Source organism: Ylistrum balloti, unplaced genomic scaffold (genome assembly GCF_031769215.1).
Source record: "Ylistrum balloti isolate Yb309-2 unplaced genomic scaffold, AGI_CSIRO_Ybal_v1 Utg369614, whole genome shotgun sequence".
In the NCBI taxonomy this organism is placed as follows: Eukaryota; Metazoa; Mollusca; class Bivalvia; order Pectinida; family Pectinidae; genus Ylistrum; species Ylistrum balloti.
This window is the reverse complement of record NW_026781888.1, coordinates 178,209-203,549: the sequence shown is the minus strand read 5'-3', so window position 1 is coordinate 203,549 and position 25,341 is coordinate 178,209. Positions and strand designations below refer to the sequence as shown.

The following is a 25,341-nucleotide window of genomic DNA, read 5'->3' as shown; positions in this document are numbered from 1 at the left end:
GATTATTGATTTACAGCCTACAGCTTCCTTTCTTTCTTGTTAATTGACTACTACACAGACGATTGACAGTGTTTATTTTCTGCCCATTTCACTTGAGTACATTACACAAGTCTTCAGTCAAAGGTGGCTGTCCTTTTAAACATTGTTCCACACAAATCCATATATCACCGTATTAGAGGTGACCTATTTTGCCCTTTCTATGCTTGCACAAACAGAATACCAGTAGGAGTTGTATATCTTGTTATTTCATCAGTGGAATACGTGAATGAATATCATCCTTTACCTTAGAAAAAAAAAGAATATTTCTTATCAGTTTGTTATTCAGAAAATGTTCTTGCAAAAATGTTTAGTCTTTATTTAGAGATTGGTCTAAAAAGCACCCAACAGAAAAAAATTGAAGCCAAACCGGATAAATAAAGGTGTATTTATAAGGGAAAGTACAAATCCATTATTAGATATTGATCAATGAAACATTTCTGAAGTCAATAATTTACAAGATTTCAATTGAAATACTCAATCTTTAAACACATCCGGATATCATATCTTCAAACGTCTTGTTCAGAACTTTTTTTTTTTAATTTCTTGACAAGATTTTATGTCTCTGTGAATAGTCTTCCAAGTTTGAAAATGGCGTCCAAAAAGCTCATTTTGAAACATGATTTTAGACACGGTTTTCCTAAGCAACAGACAAGTTCTGTGAGTAGTTTAGTTGAAACTTGCCCATATTGATCTGGAGATCATTCTGACCAAGTGTTGTCATTTTTCATATCAGTTCAAAAGAAGAGATTTGCTGACGTGACTACATTCTTTGAAGAAAAAAAAGAAAAAAATTATAATGTCTCTTGAAATATGACAGTAATGAAATGCTGCTTCTTTTTCTCTGGAAGAAGTGAATAAGTTATTCTAAAAGTCATTTGTACCATATTCGACCCAATAAGCGCCCATGTCTTTATAAGCGCCCCCTTCCTCATTCAGATACCTAAAAGTCTAGATTTACTTGCCTTTTAGTCACGATCAAGAATTGTTTTAAGTTGGTTTATAAGGAGATGTACTCTACGTTTTTTAAAATTTTATATCTAAGATGGTCTAACATGGTTTTGTTGTATGTAAAAAAACTAGTGATTTTATAAATACATGAACCGTACAGTAGATTTTTTAGTACTGAATGTGTTTCTTTTACATCTAAGATGGTCTCAAATAAGCGCCCCCTTTAATTGCAATTTTTTAAGTGCCCTGGGCGCTTATTGGATCTCACATGGTATATATAGTTGTGGGTTTTGGAACTGATTGGAACTTGGCTGCCATTGTGGATTTTGTCAGTCATAGTTTGCTGATGTTTGTTTCTATAGGTTCCTCTTTGTGTCTTATTGCATATGTTCTATGTTCAAAAAAAATAAAAAGGATAAAAGAGAAAACGACAACATGCCAAACTAATAAAGACCATATAAGGATCACAAAATGGTGGGCACCAAACTCCCTCGTGGATTACTTATTATTTCTCACTTGGTATAAATAACTGTTCAACTCAATTTGGTATTCCCAAGTTTACATGCATACCGTATTAGAGTGACTTGTAAAGAGCATTTGAGAATATGTACTGATTGTACTTAGTTCATTTGACTTTCAGGTAGCATATCATGCTTGTTTCTGGAGTCACTGCACACAATCGTCTGATCAAAAAAAGGTTGCTCCCTTAAGGTAATGGAGAATCTTCTCTAAACAAAATTTGGGAAGTGAACATGATCTTATTTTGTGTGTCAGTTTATCCTCCGGATTAGAGATTATTGGTCGAGACAGTCTGTCAGACTGTATCTGATGTAGTGCTTCACACTGTTATATATGATACGATAAAATATTAATCCAATATATTGTAAAATTATATCCATGTAAATAGAGCATTTTAAAGTGTAGATAATTATAACAGTACATCTATTGCATTCATATATGGAAATATGGCGAGGCCAGATAAGGGGATGGGTTTTCTACTAAAAAGGAAATATCCACATTAATAATAGTTGCATAAAAATCAGATTTCTTACATCAAAGGGAAGAATGGACCACTTGAGGATACTCTATCTGAAGTATGAAAAATTTACTTTGGTCGAGGGAAATCTATCACATGGATGATCTCCCCTTATAAAACACGAGTGGGGTTCTCCTGGGGGTAGACTGGAATATTGAAATATTATGTGGCCAAACTTGTGAGTGGGCTAGGCATGGATTCAATGTGACCTCAAGGGAATTGTCTCATTCTCGTATCTCCACGCTGTGTCGACTAAATCACTTTTATGTCAGAGGTTTCAATGGATAATATATGCCAGAAGGTTGAGTCCTTGAACTTCTGAGCTCATTGGCTACAAGATATTAACACTTTCACATTTTAGACTGACATGATTTTAGTATGAGCAGATATAATTGTATTGATAACGTGGTGTCATATTCTCTTGTTTATAGCTACAAATGGAACAATATTTCCTAGATTTCTGATTTTATGGTTGGCAATTCTGCTTGGCACCCTAATAGCAGTCTCAACACACTTTAACCTGTCTATCATTTGTACAACTGGGCAACTAATTGAAATTCTGCTATATGAGTAAAGCAATGAAATGTTAAGGTGTAGATTATGTGTTTGTTATACGAGTTCAATGACTTTAGAAACATATCAAAAATACATCTTGTTTATTTAAAATGCAGTCATATTTAAAACCATAATCAAGTGTTAAATGTCGGTATTTGGATATATTGATCAAACACCCAATTTTGAGAAATGACATATATGATATGTCTGCTGAAAACTGCTGGCTGTATTGGTTTGTAACAGCGTAGATGATTGTATAAAAGAAATATTAATCTCAACATCCTTACCACGAGGTGAAATAAAAATGGCTACCTCATCTCTATGGTAACAAACAATAGCTGTCTCACAACTTGTTAAAGTCTGGCTTATTACATAGAGAAACGTAAAAGAATTTCCGGCACATCGGAAGCTCTGCAGAAATATAGGTCTCATAGCTGTCTGGCCGGCTATAACATTGGACATTGCAAACGATTGTCCCGGCTAGTTGACGAGGGATCGTTACTAGATTGACCAATCAATAGAAAGACTATATGTGTGGCCATGGCAATGTGACATAGTGTTTTGGAGATCAATAATCTGTCAAATTGTCTCCATCTCTAACTGCTGGTCAGTGGATTTGTAGCCTTCCAGGCGGGCTAGGGGATTGTCCTTTAACAGACACTTTCATCAGTCTATAACTCTGTAAAAATAGGTTCCTATCATTTCCAAATGAGGAAAATTCACCTCCTTCAAAAAAATATCACAGATCAGGAAATTTGCAGGCTTGTCACTACTGTATGGATTCTATACAGGGAAAATTTAGATATATTACCAACGAAATACTTGGTTGGAAGCAATACAGCTAAGTGTCCTTGTTTATTAATTACCATCCCCCTGGATTGAGGTGAGGTGAGGAATAGTCTCCCAACAGACTTCACTGAACATAGAAATCCCATTCAAATATATATACTTTAAAATCCTTCATCTTCTGCAGGATTGCCATGTTTCTGTTCCAGTAAAGCATCCTTGACTGAAGGGGAATCAATTTTGTGGATGTGGGTGTCGGCCCATGGCGACCAAAGGGGATCATGGCCCAACAGGGGAAATAGAGCTAATTCTTGTAAAGCCTTCTACTGTTGAAATATCAGGATTCTTTTCCAGTTTGATCTGAAGCATTCTTGGACGGAGGTGGAAGGGCAGGGTCCAGTATCGGAAACAGAACAAATTCTTCAAAATTCATTTTCTTCTGTATTAATTTCAGGATGCTGTCCCAATTTGGTCTGAACATCCATGGGTAAAGAGGAATCAGCTTTGTATAAATGTGGATCTTGACCCCCCTTGGGTTGGGGGCCAAATAGGGAAAATAGAGCAAAATTTTCTTAATTTTTTTCCTAAGTAATACCAGGATTCTGTCCCAATTTGATCTGAAGCTACCTTGTGTGAAGCAGAAGCATTTTTGTACAAATGGTATGGGTCCCCTGAGACTTGAGGGGTTTAGCCCAGTACAGCATATATTGCTTATTGTCTGAAGTCTTTATGGGTAGAAATGACAGTATTTTGTTCAAATTTGGCATTGCAGGGCACAAAGGGGGGAAATCTTTAGAATACTTTTCCTTTAGTTTTGATAAAGCAAAACTAGGTGAGTGATACAGGCAAGTGGGCCTCTTGTTTTTGATCAGTTTGGAATGGATGAATGATTGGCATAACATTTTATTTTGCTCTGCTATTTTGTCAATTATGTGTCATTACAACTGTGTTTAAGTCATTTTAAGGCCACTGCAAATATAGTTCAGTCTTTCTTGTATTTCTATATTCTACCATTAAGGTAAAGGCATGAAATAGTTAGTTTACCTTTGACCTGTTTGAGATCTACAGGTAAAGCATATTGGTTATGAAAAATACACCCTTACCTTACTTATATATTTCTGTAAGCAAAAACATTCCACTGATTTCTGACTTGTAAATACCATGGATATCAACTCCCTCGTAGACACTGACTCCAGATTACCCAATAAGAGTACTCCAACCCATTTCATTTTTAAATTTCTCTGTATAATGAAAGTCTTTTATAACTGGGTAATCTAATGAACAAAATTTCATCCATGTTCACTTAAAGAAGATGTGCACTGCTTCCTAAAGAATCAAATAGTTGAAAAAAAATTTTATTTTGATATAAAATATTTTATATGTGTATGTTCATTTTCTCAATTTCACTCCGGGAAACAGAGTTGTTGGGATTATTGTTCTAAATTGGAATCATAAATTCAGGTGTTGGGGATGTTCAGACAATTCCACAGAGTTTTACCTCGGTGTTTTCATTTAGATATGGAAAGTTGCTTTTCTCACACTGCAGGACAAAATCCCCACGACATTTCTCTGTTGCAGAGAACTTGTCACCAGATATTTGGCCATTACAAAAGACTATTACCAAGTCTCATAAATTTTGTCCAATTAAACTTTGGGGAGGTGTAAATATTGTCTGCTAACATCAATTACTGACTTGTGTGGACAGATTCCTGCACGTTCAGTGCCGCAAAGTCGCAGCTCTAGTTCATTCAGGTCCTGGGAAATCTTTTAAAAGAACCTCGGATTATTTACAACATTGGTTGCTCATCTTTGGTATTGTCACAGATTCCAATAGCTAAACAAGTAAAAGATTCTTACAAAATGATATAGTTACATAATTACTGGATTTTCTTAAATACAATAAGCTGTTATATCTTACTGGTCATTATATGATCAGATATCTAGGGTTGTGGATGTTTGTTTCATCATTTGTATCAGGCAAAGAACTTTGACCAAAATATCTAGAAATCATGTATAGACTTTTGGTGAGTGACAGCTGTGATTAAGATTCCTTCGAGAAGATTGAACATGATGTACAACATTCTAATCAAGATCAAATTAGCATTACACTTCAGACATTTACATATAGGTGTCCAAGGTTCGAGGAACAGTAGTAGTGTGAATAATTATGATTTCAATTAAGAACCTAATCGTGTAAAACATTCCAAATGCAGCGTTAAAAGTCAGCTGTTCTTCCATGACGATACTTACAGTAGAAAAGCAGACATACACAATGGCAATTAGCAAAGGATGTTTGTTTCCCACGGATACCAGTCCTATTCTACAACTAGTTAGGGGAGAAAGTTACGAAACTGATTAATGAACCAATTCAGGTACAAGTCTGTTGTCTCACTGAAATATAATGTACGATACACTGTGTTTGTGACGTTTGCGTTGACATTTCTCATTCTGAAATGAATAAGCTGATAGATTTCCACTCCTAAAAATTGTCTTAACCTTTTATCACTACTGGTTATTTGTAACTTGAGGTAACTGGCAACAATCAGTAATTAACATTAGTAATAAATTGCAATATACAAATAATATCTAACAGGTAACAGTGATGTTTAAGTACATTAAGATTCTTACTAAAATGTTTACACTACAAGATTCTGTTATCATATAAACAATTATTGTGATATTTTGTGATATAATGGTAGAATATTGAAAGCAAAATAAAACAGGCAAGGGGAAAAATATTTTATAATAATTGTAACACAGGGGCTCAAATGATGCAGTTACATGATGCATGAGAATGTGTAATAGAAATCACTAGTTTTTTGCTTATCTTTTCCCCAGGAATAACAGCCATTATTTTTTACATGTACATTCGAGTCGAGTGAAAATTATGGGGAAGTCTAATGGTCGCCATAGTGATCTCATTGAGAAATATTCTATTTCTTTTTGTGATATGAAGCTGAATGTATTTGATGCTCGTTAGTTTGTCTGTTGGTTCCATTGTTGTTTACCTTGTCTTCATTTGAGAACGTGACATTACTTACTTGGATTGATCAAGGATTACATGGTAGGGGTTGTTGATGAAGCAGAAGGCAGACTCTTCCAGATCACTTAGTCCGGGTTCTTTTTCAGGAGTCTCCTGTAAATCTTTCTTTTGTTCATGTTTTGACCTAGTTGTATAGAATGACTTTGAGATTATGATTATGTTGCCATGTTGGTATTTTCTTGATGTTTCTTGTGTACTCTTTACAAAAATATGAACTTCCACTGAATTGAAATTCAAAGCTTGAACTTTCAAAACGAAACATTGCTTCAGAATATGGAAATAGAGATATGCAAACAATATGTAAATGCTGATATTTGATAATATGTGTCAGTTTAGATGGGAACATTTTCAATAGGTCTAGACATTTCTGTTGTCCTGTATAGCTTATGACTTAAATCATGAAACCCTTATAATGTAGAAATAAGCTCTGTACAAAATAGTGCTGATAGAGGACATTTTTGTAAAATTGATAAATATGTTAAGTAAAAGAAGAAATAAAGGTGCTGTTCTGAACAGCCAGCATCAGAAAAACCCATTTTGCACAAAATGTACTTCTTTCTTCAATTTTTCTCACTGATTATGGCGCTTTTGAAAATGTTAATTTCTTGACAAAATGTACCTTCCGACTTTTGACACCAGTTAAAAGTATTTCATACAAAAGAAAAAAAGAAAATTTGAGATAATATAAACAAGTCTGTGGACTTGCTATATGTGCTGTCTGTAATGTCACTGAGGGGGCATTCCCTTCTAACAGTACATACATGGAAGCTGTTTATGGTGGCTATCTAACACCAACAGTCCTGTAGAATTGTTAAACTGCCCATGTAGAGGGAGCATAACTCTACTTCAACGGTTTTAATTGCACACAAATAAAATTTTGAAATTTGCAGGTTTTTGTTTCAACATTTTATTGGTAGTTTAAATATTTTTCAGTTTGGGGCGAAATTTTTGTCTGGTGATGATGAACCATCTAAGTCCGGGAAGGTCCGTATGAAACCCGTGGAGACCGACAAGACTTCGAGGTATTTGTGGTAATTGTGGTACTCGGTGAACACATAAATGTATTTACATCAAGACCAAAATAGATGGACTTATTAATTCAGTCAAGACTAAAATATTATCAGTTTGGTAAAATTTTGTATATGGTTCATTACATATTTAATTGAAAAGAAACATCTAATTTATTACTCTGATAACAAATTTCATGTGCCATAAAAGATCCAGAAACCATGTAAGATTATCCATCATTTTGTGTAAAAAAAAATAGTAAAAATTGTCAATTTTGTGATAGATTGCAAATGCAATGAACTTAAAGTGTCTATAAAATTGAAAACATTTCATTTATAACACTTGATTTATTTATAACACTAGATAATATGTTTTATTTTTACAGTCTGAAAGGTTATGTATGTATAGTACGAACACGAAGAGTGTGACCAATGATGGAGCAGGTGTGATCTCCATCTGTCAATTATTGAGCCATCGACAAAGCTTGTCCCACAAGTGTCTTCCAAATGTGTTCATAAATAAAAAGGGAATATATGTTATCAGTCACCTCTGTCCTTATCTTGAGAGTCCTGGTAGGAGGAGAGTGTTGATCGACTGTCACTCTAAGTGTGATATGGAGAGTGTTCATGGACATCATTCTTGTGTGTTATATTTGAGATTATGAAGAGGTGTTATATTTCAGGGTCTCAGTAGATCATTTTTCTCAGTGTTACACAGGTTTAAAAAAAAATTATCATTATTTCAAAGTGCATTGCTGGCGGCTTTATATGTATATTAAGTTGATGTAAAAAGATTTGATGTCGTAATTGATAGTAGGAACTTTACAATACTTCTTGATTTACCAAGTAATGAAAATTATTTTGCATAATGCAATTACGATAGAGTTATTGTCTGAACTCGAAATATGACTGGAATGAAGATATAAAAAAAGTCCAGCAGTTACATGACTGGTGATAGTTGAATTCCTTTGAATAACCAAAAAGCCTTTTATCACAGAATTGCTCCCCGTTTGTGTTGTATATAGCCTTGTCACAAACACTTGGTTAATCAACATTTTACGTCTGTGTGTTATTTGCTCCTTTAAAGTACTCTACATGAATTCCAGTGTTTTTTCTCCCGCTATATCAATATTCAGAGTGAAATAGGCATTTACAATCATTTTTGACCTTATTTTTCATCAAATTATTGCTTTATTTGAAAATTAAAGGAAATCTTCTTTATTTCAGCATGAGTGATATCTGAGGTAATAGTGGAGTTTATTATATATATGTAGTGGTGACGGTCACGGGATCAACAGAACGGAACTAGACGCAGCCCTACAGATTGGAATGGACGCACGCATAGGAGGAGAGACAACTGTGGCGTCACTTAAATGTCACAATGTTGGTAATCAGTTGGTAGATTGCCTTTGTAACCTGGAGTACAGGGTGATAATATGTCTGACCTGAGTGTTTTACCATTAGTCAGTCCAGTCTGATGGTCAACAATCAAATGGTTCTGTCACTTGGGGAGTTATCTCCCCATAACACTCTTTATTTAGCCATTACACACTGATTGGTCAGTTTGGTTATTTGTGTGGAAACAAGAAAAGTATCATTATATATGTTCTTGAGGGAAAGAATGAAAGGCTACATACAGCTTTTGCAAAAAAGAAAATTTTTACAGATAGAAATGATATTTATTGATAATCTACTAGTAAATGTGGCTTTTTGATCAAAGTCTGATATTGATAAGTAATTATGTTTGACAGAGATGAGATTAAAATTTCATTCTTGGTCCTGCTCAGAAATAATACTTAAAAATATCTAGCCTTATGATTAGTATGTCAATGGTCTTTTGAGGTCTTGACTTTTACTACTGTGCATGGCCTTATGAGTCTTAAATTTACTTTTTTTTTCCTTGAAAAAATACTGATTGTGCAATTAATTCATACATGAATATAAGGAAATGAACTTTTAGTCCAGTTAGAGAAACTCTGCTTAAATCTTAGACCTGTAAATTCAAATTAAGTTCAAAGGTGAATTGCATTTGTGTCTCAAACTTTCAATAAGAACCCGGAAATTGCTGTGAAATGACCTTAAATTTTGTTTGATCAGATCTGTATGCACCCAGAGATGCACTACAATTACAGACTGTAGTAAGCCATGCAGGGGTCTACATATTTCTCTTTATTAAACATATAAACTTATGTCCAGCTTTGTTTCTTTTGATACTAAAATGTTGAACATTTATCTAACAACATATAATTGTATGTATACATACAGCTTTGACAACTTATATATCAAATTCTGATGTGGTTTGGATTTTTTGTGTAAACCTTTTCAAGTGGTTTAGCTGAACTAACACATCAATAAAACTTGACGAAAGAAAGCTGCAAAATAGAAAAAGTCCCATAACATCATCAAGCCTTTGGTAAAAATAACCCAAAATCTTTTGAACATTTGTCATTCAAACTTAATGACTTTTAGGAATAAAAACAGTTACGTTTTAAAAATTTGATGTGATGGAAACTTGTAAAATACTTTATGGTCAACAGTTAACATTTATATCAAATTATCCAATGATAGCAATAATGTCTCATAATTTCTGTTGGTTTTTTTCCAGCAGTTTTTCGGACAGAAATTGGAAGAGCAGAATTTGGTAAAAGGATTCTGGAGATTGACAGAAGATTTCCCACTATATTCCGTTTGTTAAATTGACTATTGGATTTACTACACAAGACATAACTCCTTGAAACTGCTGATGTAACATAATTGTCCTTCAATAAGGAGGTTGATATACACATACTTAGCAGGAGAGTTATCATAATATAAACTTTATTTATTTTACAACAATTGCGAAAGAAGTTATGTCAACTTATACTAATCACTCTTGTTGGTCCGGATGTAAGTGTGCGATGGGTCTTATAGTGGGAGGAAACCGGAGTACCCGGGGAAAACCCACATGATCGGGCAGGTGACCCCTTACCTTTTCACGTCCATTCCGGGAATCGAACCCCGGTAGGCTAGGTGAAAGGCGAGTGCGTTACCACCCGACCACCCTAGGAGAGTTATTAAATAGTCATGCCTTGATATCACTACATGTTTTATACTTATATTAGGTTACAGAAAAGAATATGAATTATGTATTTTCTACTGAACAGCAATATACATATAGTTCTGCTTGGTACCATGGTTTTACTGCTTCTAAATAAATTCTATGAATGTACATCATGATAGTATAATGGGTACTAGTTTAACTGAATCAGTGATGTTGATGTGATGAAGAAATATTGTATAGAGGAGTGATGTCACTGCTTGTAGTGATACTTGTGGTTCTTAATGATGAAGTAAATCTAAGAAAAAGAAAGAAAATCTTTCCAATAACATATTTGCTTAAGAAATATTCATAATTCTGGCTGGAATGGTGCAGTCTAAGGGAGATAATTATTTGAGTAGTTGCCTCTAAGTAACATTTCCTAGGTAGATCACACAATCAGTTCAATGGTATAGTTAGGTAATTTAAAATAAGACAATGTTGATAGATTGCAATGACATTTCCTCCAAAACTTGAATTTATTCTAAATGTTGAGATGTTAAAAAAAATTTGGTAATTTTCATTTCAAATGATTTTTTTTCGAAATATCGAAAATACTTTGCTATGAAACAATAGAATGAGAATCCTGCAGAGAGTGTGGAAACATTTCTCTTTTTTTTTTTTTTTTTTTTGGTAATATGTTTGTGAACAGACATCGTAGAGGGAGTGTGGAAACATTTCTAGTCTTTTAATATGTTTGTGAACAGACATCGTAGAGGGAGTGTGGTAACATGTCTGGTCTTTTAATATGTTTGTGAACAGACATCGTAGAGGGAGTGTGGTAACATGTCTGGTCTTTTAATTTGTTTGTGAACAGACATCGTAGAGGGAGTGTGGAAACATTTCTAGTCTTTTAATATGTTTGTGAACAGACATCGTAGAGGGAGTGTGGAAACATTTCTAGTCTTTTAATATGTTTGTGAACAGACATCGTAGAGGGAGTGTGGTAACATGTCTGGTCTTTTAATATGTTTGTGAACAGACATCGTAGAGGGAGTGTAGTAACATTTCTGGTCTTTTAATATGTTTGTGAACAGATATCGCGGAGGGAGTGCGGTAACATTTCTAGTCTTTTAATATGTTTGTGAACAGATATCGCGGAGGGAGTGTGGTAACATTTCTGGTCGGTTAATATGTTTGTGAACAGACATCGCGGAGGGAGTGTGGTAACATTTCTGGTCGGTTAATATGTTTGTGAACAGACATCGCGGAGGGAGTGTGGTAACATTTCTGGTCGGTTAATATGTTTGTGAACAGACATCGCGGAGGGAGTGTGGTAACATTTCTGGTCTTTTAATATGTTTGTCAACAGACATCGCGGAGGGAGTGTGGTAACATTTCTGGTCGGTTAATATGTTTGTTAACAGACATCGCGGAGGGAGTGTGGTAACATTTCTGGTCGGTTAATATGTTTGTGAACAGATATCGCGGAGGGAGTGTGGTAACATTTCTGGTCGGTTAATATGTTTGTGAACAGATATCGCGGAGGGAGTGTGGTAACATTTCTGGTCGGTTAATATGTTTGTGAACAGACATCGCGGAGGGAGTGTGGTAACATTTCTGGTCGGTTAATATGTTTGTTAACAGACATCGCGGAGGGAGTGTGGTAACATTTCTGGTCGGTTAATATGTTTGTGAACAGATATCGCGGAGGGAGTGTGGTAACATTTCTGGTCGGTTAATATGTTTGTTAACAGACATCGCGGAGGGAGTGTGGTAACATTTCTGGTCGGTTAATATGTTTGTTAACAGACATCGCGGAGGGAGTGTGGTAACATTTCTGGTCGGTTAATATGTTTGTGAACAGACATCGCGGAGGGAGTGTGGTAACATTTCTGGTCGGTTAATATGTTTGTGAACAGATATCGCGGAGGGAGTGTGGTAACATTTCTGGTCGGTTAATATGTTTATGAATCTTTGTTTTTTTACATTGTTTCTGAGGAAATACATGAATGTTATAAATAGAGATCTTACAAGTGTTTTTTGGTATATATACTTACCAGAATCAGTCACTGTATCTTAAGATCTTCAAAGAACAATGTTTGGATTTGTTTTTATAAAATTTCCAATTCTTCAGTGTGGTACTCCTAACAAGTCATTCCATTTACAAACGTACAGTTTTGTTATCTGTATGATGTGATAAACTTGAGGTATGTCCAGTAGTAGCAGTTCACCATCATTTCTTGAAGCCTGATGAAATGACTACTTGTTACATTGTTATCAAGCTGTGCTTTCAGACTGTACTTTGCTAACAGCAGCTTAGTAATTTTTACAAACAAGGGATTTATTAAAGGATTGTCTTTTCTGTACCTATATTTAGGTGTATCTATATTGAATAACTGCATATTGCTTGGTGTATGTTTATGTGTAAGCACACCAATTAAAACATTTTATAGTCTAGTGTAAATACATTAAAAAAAATTAATAGCAATATTGTTCCTAGAGAAAATCATTATTAGATTGATGTTTTTAATTTGTAAATATATGATATCATGTTACTATATATCTAGCTGTGTAACATTGTGTAACTATATGTCTAGATATGTAACATCATGTAACTATATGTCTAGCTGTGTAACATCATGTAACTATATATCTAGCTGTGTAACATCATGTTACTAAATATCTAGCTGTGTAACATCATGTAACTATATATCTAGCTGTGTAACATCATGTTACTAAATATCTAGCTGTGTAACATCATGTAACTATATATCTAGCTGTGTAGCATCATGTTACTACATATATCTAGCTGAGTAACATCATATAACTATATATTTAGATATGTAACATCATGTAACTATATATCTAGCTGTGTAACATAATGTAACTATATATCTAGCTGTGTAGCATCATGTTACTACATATCTAGCTGTGTAACATTATGTTACTATATATCTAGCTGTGTTACATGTCTCTTTATATTTACATAAAATTTGGGTCCTGTAAGTACATACCATACATTGACCTAGTAGCTTCATCACCAAACATCTTTATTCATAAATACCAACACTGGGGTTCGTAAGTTTCATCTACAGATTATGTAATACGAGGTGTCATTATTGGACATTAAACACAAAGATAACTGATATTTTGCCTTCTTGGCAACTTGTTGGTAGATAAATGTAGTTTTTTCATTTGCACACATCTTTAATCTCACACCTAAAATATATTTTATTTAAATTTTCTGATGAATAAAACAGTTTCTCGTATATCTAAATCAACGTAAAATTCTTGCTTGTGGGTTAAGTTTGCTATGTGATTTGGTGTTTTTTAAAGCCTGTATAATTATGAAGTAATAAATTATCAAAAGTTTCCTAAAGAAATAAATTGACCACAGTAAACATATGTAATCTCATTGTCAACAATGAAAATTTAAGTTCAGGATTCTTATAAGTTTGACAACAATCAGGAAATGGTCTAAGGGAGATAATTTGATTTTTTTGTATCTTTTTTTATATTTCTGTTTTCTGTAATAGATTAGAAGTTACGCTTGATTTGATATCGTCACGGTAATTGTGAGAGTGCCTTTAGCTGAGTTTCTAAGAAACATTTTTTTAATGATTTTAATTCTATATCTATATGATAATACTTTGGTATATACCCTTGAATACATTTGATACAGACTAAAATATGTAAATGCATAGCTGTCAGTGAGTGAAGTCTCCTCATAAACATTATTGTCAAATACTTGTGGCGGTTCATGTCTCAAGAAACTGAGAAACAGACTGGTCTGTGTTGTCATATTATTTAGTTGTTTTGGATGGCGTGCAAGGGACCTTTTGCATGTTTGTTTATTATTGGGGAGGTTGCCAGATACCACAAAGAGATTTCACTTCGAAATGACCCTAGCTGTTCACAGGGTGATCAATCCAACAAAGAGGCAAATCAAATTAGTGTTGATTTGACTTTGACAATAGCAAAATATTAAAAAAGAGAAGGAAAGCATTAATTTTCTGTCAAACAATTTCTAGTTAGTGGCAGTGTTAGGTACTGACAGATACCAATCTCCTTCAGTGATGTTTCCTGGGAGATTTAAGTTCCTTATATAAAGTAGATGTTTATTTGATTAATTCACATTTCTGTGAAATTCCTTCTTGTTGCTGATGCATTATAAACTTAATTTTATTTCAATTTCTTTGACATACACTAACCCTGGTGTTGATTGGTGGTTTTAACGACTGACAATGGTTGTCATGGATTTAACTTCCTTGTTTTGATAGTTAATGGTTGCTGGTGGTTTTAACAACTGACAATGGTTGTCATAGATTTAATCTCCTTGTTTTGATAGTTCATTGTTGCTGGTGGTTTTAACAACTGACAATGGTTGTCATGGATATTTAAGCTGCTTGTTTTGATAGTTAATGGTTGCTGGTGGTTTTAACAACTGACAATGGTTGTCATGGATTTAACTTCCTTGTTTTGATAGTTAATGGTTGCTGGTGGTTTTAACAACTGACAATGGTTGTCATAGATTTAATCTCCTTGTTTTGATAGTTCATTGTTGCTGGTGGTTTTAACAACTGACAATGGTTGTCATGGATATTTAAGCTGCTTGTTTTGATAGTTAATGGTTGCTGGTGGTTTTAACAACTGACAATGGTTGTCCTGGATTTAACCTCCTTGTTTTGATAGTTAATGGTTGCTGGTGGTTTTAAAAACTGACAATGGTTGTCATGGATATTTAAGCTGCTAGTTTTGATAGTTAATGGTTGCTGGTGGTTTTAACAACTGACAATGGTTGTCATGGATATTTAAGCTGCTTTTTTGGATAGTTAATGGTTGCTGGTGGTTTTAACAACTGACAATGGTTGTCATGGTTAGTGTAGTTAACGGTTCCTGTTCCATTGTACATTGGTGGCTTTCTGCATCGATTCGACGAAACAATATTCGACGATATCGTTTCGATATTTTACACATTTTGATGAACTTGTGACCCTTACCCTCTCCCTGAGACCATAACTTGAGATCACAGCGTCCCAGGTTGTGGCCTTGGGATTAGGGTGGGTGTGTCTACTTCTACAACAGCAGTCAAGGTCAGTTTGTCTCAAGATCATGTCATGTATCAGGGTTATATCAAAACAAAGTCACCCATATATTTAGGAAGATATATGGGCTTGAGGTTCCAAGTCAAACCAGTCACATCACACAATTACAGACTGTATAGCATTTTTCAAAATTATTGTTGGGAGTTGTAATAGCTGTTACGTGTTTGTGATGAATACATATGCATGCTAATTTCATTTCACTCATAAATCAGTTTGCACAATTGGTTGGAATATCATTTTGAACAAACATAACTTTGACATATAATTATAGTCATGCAGATGTTACACACTAAAGTCAGGTTTGGTTTAATATTGACATTATCAACATGAACATATCAAGTCCCCAGATTCTTAGACTTAAACATAAACAAATTCTTTCTTAACCCAGTCAATAATTTTCTCAAGGAAAATAATTAATAAAATCCATCCATGACATGTGTATGTGAAACAAGACTGTGCTGATTAGGTTGTTACGTTTTGATTAGTAGCTATTTAATCATACAAATAAGATTCAACATTTTCTGTTTAACAAACTACAAGAAATTTTAGAAAATATCGTTTTAAACCCAAAAAATTTCGGTGAACACTCGTATGCTATTGCTCATAAAGTGAGCATTAGAATGAGGACTTTTGTGAAACATTTACAAGAAATAAAATCGCCCTTACTATCTTTCAGGAAGCATCAGGATTAATTGTCCTGATGTGTGTGTCGCCTACAGTAAATGAACTTAAAGCTCAAGGTGGATACATTCTGACCTACCTCAAGTTATAACTGTACTGCATAATGATTATAGTCAATTCAAAAGATACAGATAAACTAATACTTGAGTATTATCAAAGTTTCAACTTTATTTTAAACATTGTAGACTAGTTTCAAAAAAAAAATGTTATTTTTTATTTACTAATTTTTTTTTATCAAACATTATGATTTAAGACTTAAGTGTTTTACAACATGTTATGATGATGTTACACAGGAGTTCTTCATAAATTCCTGTTGATCTTCACACCAGAGAGTATGATAATGACCATTACAAAGGTAGTAGAGTCCATTATAAGATTGTTTAATCTGTAAATATGGGTGTTATATCGGATTCATTTGAGTGAATCTTGTATTCCTAAATTGTACATCTGGTCTTTTGTCATTTTCTTATACTGTTTGAAATAAAACACATGAAGTGATCATTTTGTTTTCTGTGTGACTGATTGAATTGCTGGTTTGGAGAATGATACCCGAGAATGATTAAAAGGAGAGAATGCTGTATTACTTTCAGAGTGGATTAAATCCATTTGATCAATCCTTCTTTAAATAAATTTGCACTTTCAAATAAAAAATGACTAGTAAAAACTCTTCTATTCCTTGATCCTGCCATTAAAATAATACATCACAGTTTGCTTGCAGATAAGTTGTCCAAATATCTTGGTCCTTGTTTGTACACATTATCACAAACAAAAAGATCTAGACTCAATCATAAAATTCCTACCTTTACAATATAAATATTTTTAAAGAAGAAATAGCTTATCATCATACATTATTACATCTATTATTATTGACAATCCGTTATAAGGATACAGACCCACTTTGTTTATATTGGATTTATAAACAGCTGAATTTATGCAGAACGTTCAACCAAAATCATTATCTGTGCTTCTTGCTATCTACTATAAAGGTTAACCTTGTGAGGCTCTTTTTCAGTTTTCAAACAAGGCTGAATATGGGTGTTTATTAAAAACAGGTCACAAAGTTCTTGCCAAGTCGTTCAGTTTCACTTTCACGCCTCCCTTTATGAATTTTCCATTTTTATAAGGCAACAGCCTTTCTTCTTCAATGTCCTGTTTCTAATTACACGATTTTTATGCAAGATGTCGACAGCTGACGAATAAACATCAAGGGTTCGGAAGATTTCAGGAAAAAATTATGGTGTCAAAGATCTTGATTGAAAAACATCCATTTCCTTGTCAGCCATATGTGGTCACAGGTTTTAATAACACATACATAACGTTAAGAGAAATGTTTATCTTTCCATGGAGTGTTTGATAACGAAAATTGGCCTCGTTATGATCTGAAGAATTCGGAAATATATGTAGAAATGACCATATACAGACAATTCCCTGTCCGGTTAAAACCGCAACATCTAGACGGAAATCTTCAAATCTGCGATTGTAGCGGCATACATTACCTATGACCGTGTCCAAACAATGTCATTTGATATTAGTAAGTCTCGTATATTGTTGAAATTCCATATTAACATTAATGTGCACAATTTCTTCCACAACACCCGCCATCCTTTGATGATGGTGAATTTGTGTACGGCCCCGAAACCCGTACCAGGAAACTTAATACTTATTATTAATGAAGAAGAAAATATAGATAGAAATCTTATTATTGTTTCGTTATCGTAATTGGCAAACGGTGCTCTAAAAATCAGATTATGTAAATAAGTTTGACAAAACAAATTCGTGCACTATCGAAGTGAGGTGCAAATTGGTTCTACGATGTCGGAGCACGTTGATTTACGGATGTTTAATAAGTTGGGTTTTTTTTTGTTTTTTTTTTCGTAATGTTGGAACTGTCGTATTGTTTTTAAAGTCCATAGTAGTTAACTGGAACCAGAGCTTAGAGCTGTGAAGAATAGGGTCACTCTCTGGCGTAGAATTTTCTTAATTGCTGGATTGATTTATTATAAACTTTTATTTCTCACTCTCTTTACATAGCATCAGTAGTAACAACAAACACGTAATTGAAAATGGATATGAAAACAAGTTTTACAACTTATATAAATCCATCTTTTGTAGATTGATTTCACAATGTCGCGTGCAGTAAACATTCTGTTTTACATGCTCGGTCTATAAGTTCTCTCTACGCCGACTTACTCTCTACCTAAAAGTCATTGAAAATCCAATATTTCATGCATTTAAGCATGCATTGAAAACCTGATGCAAAAACTGAAATTAGGGCAATGTCGTAGGGGTTAGGCAGGCATCATTAAAATATTTGCCCTCCTTTATCCTATCTAGAAATATGACATTTACAGTACACTGGTTTTACATATTATATAGTCCGCTCCTCACTGTCATTTGTCTGATGAAGGTTTCTTTTGTTCGGGACTGTATATCTACTCTTTTACGAATAATTACTGCCGGTATCAACCGATCATATGTAACTATATTACAGGTATATGAAATTACAGGCCCATATCATTCCCGTGTTCTCTTTACAAACTCGTTGAAAATGTGTTAAACACGAAACTGCAGGCCCGCATACACTCCTAAGTGAAAGTTTTTCCTTACCAACAACGCAACGGTTTCCGTAAAGACTTAGGGTGCTCAAGATCCCCTCTCTGTGTTATCAGATATCACTGAAAACCAAATATATCCACGTATTTCTGAAATCGTTATTTTTGCATATTAATTAGCGGTACATCACCAAACGTCATATTACTATGCCTGAACTGATGACGTAAACAAAATACGTTTGCCCAGAAGATCATTAATTTTCGTAATAGCATTTTTATTTTTGTAGAAACGGGTCACGTGGTTCTGAAATATGGTACTTTCACTTTTCCTAGTGATTTGTCAAAAGTTGAAAAAAAACCACTTGACATTTCTTGAAACTTTTGACAAATCTCTAACTCTAGTGAATATGTATTTTGACCTTAATCCGAAATTATTATACAGCATTTTTGAGTGAAATGAATGGTATTTCAAACGTTGTAAGATTGTCGGAACTGGCTAAATTGCTAATGTTCCTTCCTGTTCATGCTAGAGGGTCATCAGTGTCCAGGATACTGGACAAAGCAATGCTTACTGCTAATTACAAACTATTGATATCTTCAGATATGTCTACTAGGTAGTAAGTTAGCCTATATCTATGAATCAATATCATTTCCAATGAGATGTGTCGACCATACCTTAGACGGATTTTGGCACCAGAGCTGAACCGTGCCCCTCTGTTGACTGACATGTTTCTGTATTTCATTGGAAAATAAATTTATCGAAATGTTTCTCAAAGCAGGTCACACACACTAAAATACAGGTCACAAGCACTACAATATTACACCCTCCAGATAGATTGTTCTGTCATGTTAAACGCCATCCATCATTGTCCAGGGACTCTGGTCTAACTGAATTTCGAAGATGCGAGGTTAATTTTTGTATTTTTAAATAACAATTTATTCGGCTCGAATGTCAATCCTTTGACAGCGGTCAATCTGCTTTTTATTGTAACTCCCAAGAAGTATGTTTGGTTGTGAGCTGTGGTATTCGCTTTCCACTTTTGACTGCCGTCGCTTGGAAACGGTGAACCTTCCTTCTGTGGGCCAAATTTGACATGGCATTTACAACAATGTAAACAGCTTACATTGACAGGCATAATGCATAGCGCATAAACATTAAAGAAAATATTAATGTGTTAACATAATAATTATTCAAAACCAATTAACAATGTTATGAAGTTAAAGGAAACTTTGAACAAAAGTAAAAAAAAGACACCTGAGAAATGAAAGAATAATATAATCAGGTGTTCCGGAAAGATAAACGTCTTTTGCTTTATCGGAAACACCCACCATGTAAATCTTAGTCAATCAAAATAAATATCGACACGTTCCCAAATGAAAGTTATTATGCGTTCACCGCAAGTGTACTTACTTTCTGATTAACCATCTTTACCGATTTTGTAAGCTACCATTCTGTAAATGTTTAAATGTTGTTCGACTTGACTGTTTGGTGTTCCCGTTGATGCAGCCTTTCGTGATAGTTTGCGCTCACTAAAACATGTAATTTTCCTCTGTAAAAGCGTATGATGTAACACTTATGTCAATGTTCAGTTATGTTCTTCACTGACGATTATTTTTGGTTTTAAGTTGTCTAGAATTGTTAATTCTGAGACTGCCCATCAGGAATGAAATTATAATTACCGTTTGATATTTGAGGATATATGTAAACTGGCGACTGATGGTTTAAATTTCACCTGCACTTAATCAACAATGTACTCTTCAATATCTAACAGGAAAAAATTGTGGTGATTGAACCGGTAAATCCCCTGAATACCGCACTTTTTCACGCTTCATACATTTGTGCACTTGTTTAAAATCATCACACGTACCGGTCATAAGTTCTGTTAAGCCCAGTGGAAAGAAATGTATACCAACATCGTCCTTTGCCACTTGATACTATGTTTGCTCAGTATACTAATTCTGATAAACGTTTGTGTGGAGCTCTTATAAAAGTCAGTTTAACATACAGACTGGTGGACATTGAAATATATAAGGGCGCGTCACCACTGTTGAATCATGATTCTGGACTTCATTAGTGATAAAATAAAAACAAAAATAGTCGAAATGTAATTTTATGTGTCGTCCCAATATCCTGAAAAAAAATTAATAAGAAATATAGGTATTTTTCCCCCGTATGCGTTCAGTTTGGCAGATTGCTAATTACGGATTAGTTATCATACCAGTGATAATTGTAATTCTTTCTCGTGTTACACACCGAGGAAGTCCTTCAGGTCCGGATTGATTCCGGTGCTCAAGTAAAATGAAAACTGGATGGTTGATTTCATTTAAAAAACAAATATTCAGACAGTTTTTTTTATCTTTAGAAAGGTTTGAAAAACAGGCAACCCAGAAAATATTTTCTGAAACATTTAATAACATGGTATGATAATAAAACACGTGAAATATATCGTTTAAACAAGTGATAAAATGTACAAAACACAAAGTCAATAGCTCATTTAAATACGATTTTAGGGTTTAATACAGTAGAGTCAAACAACCGTACATTTCGTCCTTCTAGGAATCGTCAGCGATGTTAAGGGCCTAAATTGTGAAGCCTAGAAGGCAACTGAGGAAAACCCAAAATGGTATTTTAGAACTACGTCCAGTACATGTGTATATTCTGATCCGAGCTATCATAAGAATGAATTAAAACATCGCATGCACTGTTTAATACTAAATAGTATGGTAACAATGGATTGAAAAAAATGTACATAATACAATAACCAGTAGGAAAAAGCTGTGTAAACAACTACCAAATACTAAAATCTAAAACCATTATTAGAATTACTTTTGAAATTCTTTAAGCTGTTATTTTGTAAATAATGTGGGATTTCTTAAAATAGATGAAAATCTATACCATGGTGTAAATAAGAATCCATTTATCTAAACGTTTCGATTATAATGTAATTATACATTAGGTCACATAGTACAAACCGTACACCATAAAATGATAGTAGAGAAGCGAGACGAGGGGGTCAATAATCATCCATTCTATATATAATCGCACAAATGAAAATTATATTTATAATCTGTCTTACGCCGGGGTAATATTTACACGATATTCAATAGGAAACTATTTAATTTTCTTTTTATAAGTTTTAAAAAAATCACAAAACAGCCGATCCAAACGCGAAAACATTTTGAAATGACAGCCTTACGTGGTATTCTAGCATTTCCCACTATTATCCTGAAATGCACACGGAGAAGTTCCTATTAAGCGACTTATAAAACCTCTGCTTGGTTTGTGTTTAACATGAAAATCGGCGAATTTTAATGAATAAACTAGAAAGCACTGCACTAATTGGTCAAAACTACAAAAGTTGCATATCAGCTAGTGATGATGCAAGGTCTTATATATCTTACTCGCTATGCCTCTTATCAAATTGATCAACTTCCGTATTTCAATGGCAAAATTCTAATAAACATGGTCACTTTCTCATCGATGGATCTCGTGATTCACGCCAGTTATCATTTATATACATTGGATCCTGTCTTGCTCTGCTTATTAATTTAAAACATCAATAAAATAAATAAATTCAATCCCGTCAAGGGACTGTCTTAATGATCCCATTAGTAAGCTAATAAGCATTCTGGTCTCCCAGAGTTACTGCCCTTTGATTTCACTCTGTCGACAGCCGATAGGGGCCGATAATGCTAATATATAAATGCATTGGGGAGGTCACGTTCTTTAGGTGATTTTTCGCTGAGTTTTTCTTTAGGGGGTATTCTTTCCTCAAGTTCGTCCGAAACTTGGTTGTTGAGTTGTAGCTTCACAGTCGTACAACATCCAAAGAGAATCAGCAAAACCTTAAACAGAGTTTAAACCCACGTTTATCACCGTTTCGTACATTAAACAATGCACTTCTCACATGATGTATGTACTTTGAATAGAGGACAGTTTAAGAATTTCAAGTCGAGTTTGCACAAAATATCTCTCGTATCCGACAACCCACAAAGTACCTTCCGTATCCGACAACCCACAAAGTACCTCCTGTATCCGACAACCCACAAAGTACCTCCTGTATCCGACAACCCACAAAGTACCTTCCGTATCCGACAACCCACAAAGTACCTCCTGTATCCGACAACCCGCAAAGTACCTCCCGTATCCGACAACCCGCAAAGTACCTCCCGTATCCGACAACCCACAAAGTACGTTCCGTATCCGACAACCCACAAAGTACCTCCTGTATCCGACAACCCACAAAGTACCTTCCGTATCCGACAACCCGCAAAGTACCTCCCGTATCCGACAACCCACAAAGTACCTCCTGTATCCGACGACCCACAAAGTACCTTCCGTATCCGACAACGCACAAAGTACCTCCCGTATCCGACAACCCGCAAAGTACCTCCCGTATCCGACAACCCACAAAGTACCTCCTGTATCCGACAACCCGCAAAGTACCTCCCGTATCCGACAACCCACAAAGTACCTCCTGTATCCGACAACCCGCAAAGTACCTCCCGTATCCGACAACCCATAAAGTAAGTGCCGTATCCGACAATCCGCAAAGTACCTCCTGTATCCGACAACCCGCTAAGTACCTCCTGTATCCGACAACCCACAAACTACCTCCTGTATCCGACAACCCACAAAGTACCTTCCTGTATCCGACAACCCACAAAGTACCTCCTGTATCCGACAGCCCACAAAGTACCTCCTGTATCCGACAACCCGCAAAGTATCTCCTGTATCCGACAACCCACAAAGTACCTCCTGTATCCGACAACCCGCAAAGTATCTCCTGTATCCGACAACCCGCAAAGTACCTCCCGTATCCGACAACCCACAAAGTACCTTCCGTATCCGACAACCCACAAAGTACCTCCTGTATCCGACAACCCGCAAAGTACCTCCTGTATCCGACAACCCGCAAAGTATCTCCCGTATCCGACAATCCACAAAGTACCTCCTGTATCTAACAACACGCAAAGTACCTTCTGTATCCGACAACCCACAAAGTACCTCCTGTATCCGACAACCCGCAAAGTACCTCCTGTATCCGACAACCGACAAAGTACCTCCCGTATCCGACAACCCACAAAGTACCTCCTGTATCCGACAACCCACAAAGTACCTCCTGTATCCGGCAAGCCACAAAGTACCTCCTGTATGCAACAACCCACAAAGTACCTCCCGTATCCGACAACCCACAAAGTACCTTCCGTATCCGACAACCCACAAAGTACCTCCTGTATCCGACAACCCGCAAAGTACCTCCCGTATCCGACAACCCACAAAGTACCTCCTGTATCCGACAACCCGCAAAGTACCTCCCGTATCCGACAACCTATAAAGTAAGTGCCGTATCCGACAATCCGCAAAGTACCTCCTGTATCCGACAACCCACAAAGTACCTCCCGTATCCGACAACCCGCAAAGTACGTCCTGTATCTGACAACCCACAAAGTACCTCCCGTATCCGACAATCCGCAAAGTACCTCCTGTATCTAACAACACGCGAAGTACCTCCTGTATCCGACAACCCACAAAGTACCTCCCGTATCCGACAACCCACAAAGTACCTCCTGTATCTGATAACCCACAAAGTACCTCCTGTATCCGACAACCCGCAAAGTACCTCCTGTATCCGACAACCGACAAAGTACCTCCCGTATCCGACAACCCACGAAGTACCTCCTGTATCCGGCAACCCACAAAGTACCTCCTGTATCCGACAACCCACAAAGTACCTCCTGTATCTGACAACCCACAAAGTACCTCCCGTATCCGACAATCCGCAAAGTACCTCCTGTATCTAACAACACGCAAAGTACCTCCTGTATCCGACAACCCACAAAGTACCTCCTGTATCCGACAACCCGCAAAGTACCTCCTGTATCCGACAATCCGCAAACTACCTCCTGTATCCGACAACCCACAAAGTACCTCCTGTATCCGACAACCGACAAAGTACCTCCCGTATCCGACAACCGACAAAGTAACTGCCGTATCCGACAACCCGCAAAGTACCTCCCGTTGTCGACAACCCACAACGTACCTCCCGTAGTCGACAACCCGCAAAGTACCTCACGTAGTCGACAACACACAAAGTTCCTCCTGTAACCAACAACCCACAAAGTACCTCCCGTATCCGACAACCCACAAAGTACCTCCTGTATCTGACAACCCACAAAGTACCTCCTGTATCCGACAACCCGCAATGTACCTCCCGTATCTGATAACCCGCAAAGTACCTCCTGTATCTGACAACCCACAAAGTACCTCCCGTAGTCGACAACCCACAAAGTACCTCCCGTAGTCGACAACCCACAAAGTACCTCACGTAGTCGACAACTCACAAAGTACCTCCCGTATCCGACAACCCACAAAGTACCTTCTGTATCCGACAACCCACAAAGTACCTCCCGTATCCGACAACCCGCAAAGTACCTTCTGTATCCAACAACCCACAAAGTACCTCCCGTATCCGACAACCAACAAAGTACCTTCTGTATCCGACAACCCGCAAAGTACCTCCCGTATCCGACAACCCGCAAAGTAGCTTCTGTATCCGACAACCGACA

At 35.9% G+C, this 25,341-nt stretch overlaps 1 protein-coding gene across 1 annotated transcript; it reads left to right on the top strand.

Moving 5' to 3' along the window:
* The first annotated feature begins 22,666 nt into the window (after window positions 1–22,666).
* Window positions 22,667–24,110, top strand: LOC132547775 (paternally-expressed gene 3 protein-like). The gene is made up of 2 exons (XM_060211578.1): window positions 22,667–23,298; window positions 23,441–24,110. Exons 1-2 carry the CDS (start codon window positions 22,667–22,669, stop codon window positions 24,108–24,110), a joined length of 1,302 nt encoding a protein of 433 aa, XP_060067561.1.
* Window positions 24,111–25,341: the final 1,231 nt, after the last annotated feature.

Coding starts and splice junctions, on each gene's coding strand:
- LOC132547775 (XM_060211578.1), top strand. CDS start 22,667: ATGCACTTCTCACATGATGTATGTACTTTGAATAGAGGACAGTTTAAG. Junction 23,299..23,440: donor CGTATCCGACAACCCATAAA/GTAAGTGCCGTA, acceptor CAACCCACAAAG/TACCTCCTGTATCCGACAGC.